The following is an 8352-nucleotide window of genomic DNA, read 5'->3' on the forward strand; positions in this document are numbered from 1 at the left end:
ATAGATTCTGTGCTGAAGCTGAATTTATTCAGACCGTATCCAGACCTTAAAGCTATATATGTTCAGAAGCAGAATATGTTCAGACATACATCTAGATTGTAAAGTCTATTTCATATGGAAAACACTTAGACTTTACTTTAGACAGAACACTCTCAGATTTTACATACAAACTAGACACAAGTCCAGAACGTGACAAGATCTAGAATGAGACATAAGTTCTGAACATAGTAGATTTAGAACAAAGCATGTTTAGAACAAGACAACTCGACAGAACATAATACAAACCCCAAACATATGACGGCTAGTAATCTGATTTGGATTCTACATCAATATGGATTTGATTAACTCAATCTAATTGATTTACAATTTGATCATGAAGATAAGAACTTTTAAATGGAGAAACTCTACTTATGGAAACCAAGATGCTGTTTGTATGGACAATCGGAATCAACTTGGGATTCTGCTTCTGTCACTTAACGGCTACTAAATCTTCTAGATATAGATCTGTTCAATGGGTAGATTGGAAGAAGATCCTCTTGATACTGTCCAATAGCTAGTTGCTAGTTTGGAAGTGGATGAGTATTCAAGGAGACCAAGGACCGATGAGCAAGTAAGAGACATGGCGTAGTATCTATAATTCCAAAATGTGAGCGAACTTTGATCATATACTTGTCTTTCGTAATCTTAAACATTTGTGATCGTGAGAGAAATACCAAAATAGTGACTTAGTGAGATAGTATGATTTACCATTAAGTGTTTGTACTCAAAGTTGTAATCTCTTATTAATCATATAGTGGAATCCAACTAGGAGGCTGTTAGTGTGGGAGAGTGGACGTAGGCTTGATCTAAGCCAAACCACTATAAATTTAGTGTGGATCATTCTTTTCCCTTAACTCTCCTTATTTAAGTTTGTTGCATACTGTTCCATCACATAACAGATTTTGAACATCTACCAGAAGTCTGGTAGCTCGTTTGTTAGACTCTAATCCTTATTTAGACTTTGCTCGTAACTTATTTTATTCTGCATTTATTTGTTAAGATTTCTTTTGAACACCTATTCATCTTCTTCTAGGTGTTCGTACTAGCATCATGCTGACACCAAAAGTAATATTTTTCTTTCCATGAAGCTCTAGATATAAAAATTTTGTGGTCTATTGGACTATTTCATCAGTTCCGACTGTGCTACCAAGGACGATCAGTATCCATGTCAATGATTTCCAATCAAAATTGATTGGAAAGACTATATTGGTAAATAATCATAAATATTTATGACTAAATTGACCAAATTGAAATACTTATGACTAAATTGACTCAAGTACAATAAAATTATGACTTTTTTTGGTAATTTCCCTAGATTTTCTATGCCTCATTTCATCTGCCACGAAGTTTTGCATCATTGAAGTTACAATCATTCGCAAAATTATTCTTTACTCATTCTTTTAAATTGGTTATAAATCTTGTATATTACTTTTGTATTGCGATGCGCTTGTTCTAGTTCAATGGTTACGTTACATTTCAGAATCATTATAAGTCGCTTTTTGAAAGATGTAAAGTTACCTACCTAATTTGATCTAAGGAAATCATACTCTAATTTGCTTATGGGTTTTTCTTTTATTTATGACTTTGGTAGACATTCATAAAGCCTGATGCCAGCTTATACCAATTGTGCTCTAGCAACTTTTGAGTGTATCACCTTTTCTTTGCGATTATACATTACAAGAAAGAAGTAATATGACAAGCAAATGGTAGCGATTCCTAAGCGTTTTGGAGTAATTAACGAAATATTGCAACAATTTATAATGAAGTTGACTAAGATAAATATAATACAAGAGACAGCTTGCTAAAATATCTCAATTAGTGAAGCATGTAGGACCGACTACTTCTTCCAATTTGATGTCCTCTGGTGTGGTCAACACGGTTGAGCTATGTGCTGATATCGCTCGAGAAACTTGTTGCATGCTCAGACGATACTCTGGTTTGGGACTTAAGCACGAAAATGCCATCTTCGTCACAAATGCCACTTCCCCTAGCACATCACCTTTTGGGTATGGAATTCTTTGATCTAAAACTTCTTTCAATGGCCAAGAGTCTGTTGAATGGTGCGAGGATGATGAAGATGAGGACATAAGAGACGATATGAGATCTCCTGGATGTCTTCCCATGATTACTTCCAATGTCATCACTCCGAAGCTATAAACATCGCATTTTTCGTTCACTTCCATAGTGTATGCGAGTTCTACATAGAGAAAAAACCAGAATTTTTCTAGCTTTTATACAGTATCCATGCTCCATCAATCTAAGCTGATTTTGCATTAAAAAAAAATGCACCATAAATCAATGCATACTCTAGATTCCATTAGGTTATTAGAATTTTCATTTATTTAGGGAATTTCAGTTTATTAACTGATGGGCCTAAATCTCGTTGACCTTCAAACCATGTGAATAATTTTGAATCTCGCGTTAGGTAATTATACTTTAAAAGCAAGGCACGTAAGTATGATGATCTTGCATAGCATTTTCATATCTATAAAATGAAATGGGTGAGATTTTGGAAAAAACCAACTTACCTGGAGCTACATATCCAAAGGTGCCTGCAAAGGAAGTCCAATTGGATGAATAAGGTTTTAGAACCTTAGCTGTGCCAAAATCAGAGACATGAGCTTCATATTCTTCATCTAGTAAAATGTTCTTGCTTGATATGTCTCAATGAATTATAGGAGGAGAGCATTCATGGTGCATGTAGCACAAAGCTTTAGCCACACCTTTAACCACATTCACTCTCTTGTGCCAGTCAAATGTTGTTATCCTCTCTTCATTATTCAATACATCCTTCAAGCTACCACCTTCCAAGAACTCGTACACCAGAAATGAATGTTGAGAACTCAAGCAAAAGCCATAGAGCTTGATGATATTGCGGTGCCGAGTTTCAGTCAAAGCATGAATCTCCCTTTCAAATGCTTTTTGATTGGCAATTTCAACGTCCACTGCTTCTTTAAGTTTCTTTATAGCAACAGTCTCACCTATTTGCAATTGGGCCTTGTAAACACTCCCATGTCCTCCCACACCAATGCAATATTTGGCATCAAACTCCTCCGTAGCTTCAATAATGTTCTCATAGGCCATCTTTCCATCAAAGCTCAATATTGCCCATGGGTTTTCATTGCTTCCATTAGTCAAACTAACCTCTGTTTTCCTTACTCTTCGGCATACGATACTTGAAGCTCCCACAATAAGAAGCAAAGAGAGTAAGCAACCAAAAGTGGGAATCAAAATCAGCAGGAACTTTTTGCTTTTGTTTTTGCCTTTCAACCTTGTTGTTGTACAGGGATTGAGACTAGCAATAACTCCACACAAGCCTTTGTTTCCTCTCACAACTTCAGTTGTAGCACTATCAAATGCTGGAATGTTTGGTAAGGCACCCTCTAGTTCATTATACGATATGTCAACGGATGTCAAGCTTGCCATACCATTAAAGCTCGATGCAATGGAACCTGAAAGCTGATTGTGCGAGAGATTGAGTGTTTCCAGTTTGTGCAATAGCCCAAGTTGTCCAGGTATTTCTCCCGTGAGCAAATTTTGACTTAGATCGAGGAATTGAAGAGATTGAAGATTGCTAATCTCGGTGGGAATGCTTCTTTCAAGACTATTTCTACTTAAATTCAAAGTTAGAAGCTTCGAACACTCTCCAAGTTGTCTAGGAATTGAGCCACTTAGGTTATTTCCGGCCACATTAATTCTTGACAGATCAGGCAATGTTCCGAGTTCTCGAGGTATGTAGCCTTGTAGATGATTGTCATAGAGTGAAAGCTCTAGAAGAAACTTCAGTTTTCCTACGTCTTCTGGAATTTCCCCAACAAGACTATTTGAAGAGAGATCAAGTATATGCAATTGGGTCATGTTGCCAAGCTCAAAGGGTATCACGCCTGAGATTAGAGTGTTGGAGATTTTCAGGCTCGTCAAATTGCTATATTCACGCAATCTAGATGGTAGCTCACCGTAAAGTTCATTGTTGCTCAACTCAAGATAATCTAAGTAAGGGTATGTGCCAAGACCCTCAGATATATCTCCCTTGAGCCGGTTGTTTTGGAGCCTAACTCTATACAAACTTGTGCAGTTTTTGAGGCCTCGCGGAATTGGACCAGTGAAGTAATTGTCACTTGCGGTAAAGTTTTGAAGAACTCGACCGCTGCAAATATCTTGTGGCAATTGGCCAACAAACTTGTTATTGGCTAGCTGTAGGTTTGTGAGCTTGCTTAAATTACCTATAGTGGATGGAATTGAGCCAGAGAGATTGTTAATCATAAGCACGAGATCGGAGAGAGATCGAGCATTCCTAGTTCTTCGGGAATAGGACCAGACAACTTATTTTGGTAAAGTTGAAGGCTATTCAGATTGCTCAAATTCCCTATGGAGGATGGGATGGGACCTATTAAATCATTAGTTGGCAGTTGAAAATGTATGAGGTATCTCATTCCTCCAACTTCCGAAGGTATGGAGCCAGAAAGCTGGTTCTCATAGAGGTAAAGAAATGTCAGATTACTCAAATTTCCTATAGTTGTAGGGATGGATCCATTGAGATAATTGACAGATAAGTCAAGTTGATGGAGAGACCCCAACCTTCCTATTTCCTTTGGAATGGATCCAACAAGTTCATTACGAAAAAGCCATAACTCCACCAAACTACTCATGTTTCCGATGGAAGAAGGAATAGGACCGGCTATGCTGTTCTCCTGTATGTGGAGAAAATAGAGAGACTTCAGCCTCCCTATTTCTTTAGGGATGAAACCAGAAAGGTTATTAGCCGCAAGGTACAAACCAGTCAAGCTAACCAAGCTAACTATCTCATTGGGAATTGGGCCGGTCAATTCATTACCCCTAAGATCGAGAACTTGTAAAGATGCCAATGATTCGGGTATTCCTATTTCTTTAGGAATGAAACCAGAAAGCTTATTAAATGAAAGGTATAGTTCTGTCAAGTTGCTCAAGCCAAATATCTCAATGGGAATTGGGCCAGTCAAATTATTATACCTAAGATCAAGAAATTGTAAAGATCGTAATGACCCAAGTTCAATTGGAATGTTTTCTGAAAGGTTATTTCGAGGTAATTCCAGACGAATAAGCTTGGAAAGATGGCCAATGCTCAGAGGCATGTTCCCAAAGAGCTGATTGTTGGCAAGGTTAAGAGTGAACAAGTCGGGCAAATGGGAGAAATTGAGAGAGTGAAGCGTACCACGTATGGCAGAATCTGAAAGGTTCAAGCTCACAACGCTCCCCAGAGGATTACAATCGATTCCGCGCCATGAGCACGGGCTGCTTCCATTCCATGAAGACAAAGTATAGCGACTCCCGCTGTCTAACTTAGACTTCCATGTTAGGAGTGCCTTCACTTCCTCATTTACCGTATGGTTACTAGCATCAGTAAGGGCCACTAGAGAAGAGCTTCGAGATGAAGCAAGACAAGACATTTGTTGCGCGAATATGAAAAGAAGGTAAGCAAGGAACAACATTGAGAGTTGTTTGTGAGACCAGGCCATGAGAGGTTTGAGGTTTTCTGGGGTGGGCTTTTCTTCGTTTCTAGGTGCGTATGTGTCGTAATGGACTAATTATATCCCACTTATTTATAAATGAATCGACACCATCAAGTCAACAAACAAGTCAATGATCACTGCTTCTCAGTGAACGAGAGAAAATATCAAATTTCTTTTCTGGGAGATATTACACAAAACTCTCTTGAAATTTGAGAGGCAATACACTTTCTTCCCTAAATTATCAATATTATGCAATTATCAATATTACACAAAACTCTCATTTGCTACGGTCGCTATTTCCTTTATATTTTTTTTGGTAATATGCGCGATGCACATTGTGTATTTAATATGCATGGCCCTTTATTTGCAAAGACTTATAAGTCTTTGGGAGAGTAAGGATTGGGATGTAAGTCCACAAAGCGAGAACTTGATACTGCAGAAATATAATCCCAACCTGCTTTAATAAATAAGGAATCCGTTGCCAAAAAGCATGAAATTCAACAAATGCACAACGAAGTCCTATTTTCGGTTTTCTTTTTCTTTTCCAGAAGTACTAATTAGTGTTTTGAGCTATATTTTCTCTTTATTTTCATGTAGAGATCGTTATCAGACATCATAAAAAAATAAAAAAATAAATAAAAATTGGCGTGGTGTGTTATAGACTCAATTGGGTAAATCTTACCTCATCATAGGATGATCACCATTTCATTTTTTGGTTGAAAAATATATTTAACATGGTCAAGAAAATTTCTGTCGGCAATGAAAGATGTGATGTAAGGGAAAGTGACATAAAAGTTCACATCCCACCAGAAGTAATGGTGATTTTGGAGGAGAATCCTTCACGCACTGAGACGGCATTTCGGACCAAAAGAAAAGAAACGCAGTATTGAAGAAGACTGGACAAATTCCCAAGTATGGACCGACGACGTCAATGGAGGAATTAACCATCTACTTCATTTTCCCTGGTCTCTCCCGTAAGTAGAAGGTTACGTAACCGTGTCACATATATTTTTGACGGAAAGAAAACAAGAGAAATAGAAATAGGAAGAGCTAAAATAAGGAGTTTCAAATCTAATATTGTTGACCTTTGTTGTGATATCGGGTTAGACAAATTTTCTTTTCTCAAAGACTCAAAACTGCTTGGAATCGTACCGATATGAATTGTAGCATGGAGAAACATTAAAGCCGGATGGACACGATAGTGATCGAACATTTATGTGAACTGTAATGGCTTCTATCACATATATGGTCTCAAGTAAGCATCAAGAACTTTGTTTTGATTAGTTTACCTTTTTCCTTTTTCTTTCCTTTTTTCGACTTTTGGGCCTTTTAGCATCCACATTTGTCTTACGTCTCTTATCCCTTGTTTTCATTCATCGATTCACGGTAACGTAGCTTTATTACACACAAGGACGACATTATTGTAAATCCATGAATTCAAAATTGCTTGATTGATTTGTATGAATATAAGTTCACACTCGATGGAGAGTTCAGCATTGGGACCCAGATATTCGACAAATCTAGCGGTTGGATGTGGAAGTCAAGAGCATCCATTGCTAAAGGACTTTTCTTACGCCTGTGCACAAAAGAAAAGTCATAGTTGCTTTAATTGATCCCACCTTCTTGTGGACCATTCCATAATGACTTTCTTGACACAAGGACGACATTATTGTAAATCCATGAATTCTCAATTGATCGATAGATTCGTATGAATATAAGTTCACACTCGATGGAGAGTTCAGAATTGGGACCTGGATATTTGACAAATCGAGCGGTTGGATGTGGAAGTCAAGAGCATCCATTGCTAAAGGACTTTTCTTACACCTACGCACACAAGAAAAGTCCTAGTTGCTTTAATTGATCCCACCTTCTTGTGGACCATTCCATAATGACTTGCTCGACACAAGGATGACATTATTGTAAATCCATGAATTTGAAATTGCTCGATAGATTCATATGAATATAAGTTCACACTCGATGGAGAGTTTAGCATTGGGACCTAGATATTCAACAAATCGAGCGGTTGGACATGGAAGTCAAGAGCATCCATTGCTAAAGGACTTTTCTTACACCTGTGCACACAAGAAAAGTCCTAGTTGCTTTAATTGATCCCACCTTCTTGTGGACCATTCCATAATGACTTGCTTGACACAAGAATGACATTATTGTAAATCCATGAATTCGAAATTGTTCGGTAGATTTGTATGAATATAAGTTCACACTGGATAGGAAGTTCAACATTCAGACTTGGGTATTCAGTAGATTGAGTTGTTGGACATGGAAGTCGAGAGTGTTCATTACTAATTGACTTTCCTTGCACCTGTAGGCACAAGAAAAGTCCTAATTGCTTTAATTGATTCCACCATCTCATGGAGTATTCCATAATGACTTGACTTCATTCTCTTCTAGATACATTGCATGGTATACCAAGCTTGTCTGGACTATTGATCATGTGTGCTTCCCGACGAATATGGCTAAGGTGAGACAATATGGAGATGATAAGTAGAGTCGGGTAAATCCAACAAAGGATGCACGCCATATAAAAGCTATTCCATTGAAAGAGACCATACTGGAACCACTAAGGTCAAGAGCTTATTGGCCAGTATGGGTGGTTTGACATGACATGTCATGAACTAGTTACTTGTCATGACATGTAGCCACCAATAGTAATTAGACTACCACATGTAGATCAACATTTAATAACAATAATAATTCACACTTCAAAATACTATGAAAGCAACTTAGGTAAGCTTCTTCTTCCTCACATAATACTTCCCGCCATACACTCTCCTCTCCCGTTACTTAGGCATCGGACGGCCAATCG

The 8352-nt window shown here is 37.8% G+C and overlaps 1 protein-coding gene across 1 annotated transcript; it reads right to left on the minus strand.

The window, feature by feature from the left end:
- Positions 1-1762: 1762 nt before the first annotated feature.
- On the minus strand, positions 1763-5578 carry LOC104446395 (MDIS1-interacting receptor like kinase 2). Its single transcript, XM_039312380.1, is given in 2 exon segments — positions 1763-2236; positions 2568-5578. Coding segments are annotated over 2 exon segments (2121 nt in total). The 5' UTR covers positions 4303-5578; the 3' UTR covers positions 1763-1850.
- Positions 5579-8352: the final 2774 nt, after the last annotated feature.

Source organism: Eucalyptus grandis, chromosome 5 (genome assembly GCF_016545825.1).
Source record: "Eucalyptus grandis isolate ANBG69807.140 chromosome 5, ASM1654582v1, whole genome shotgun sequence".
In the NCBI taxonomy this organism is placed as follows: domain Eukaryota; kingdom Viridiplantae; phylum Streptophyta; class Magnoliopsida; order Myrtales; family Myrtaceae; genus Eucalyptus; species Eucalyptus grandis.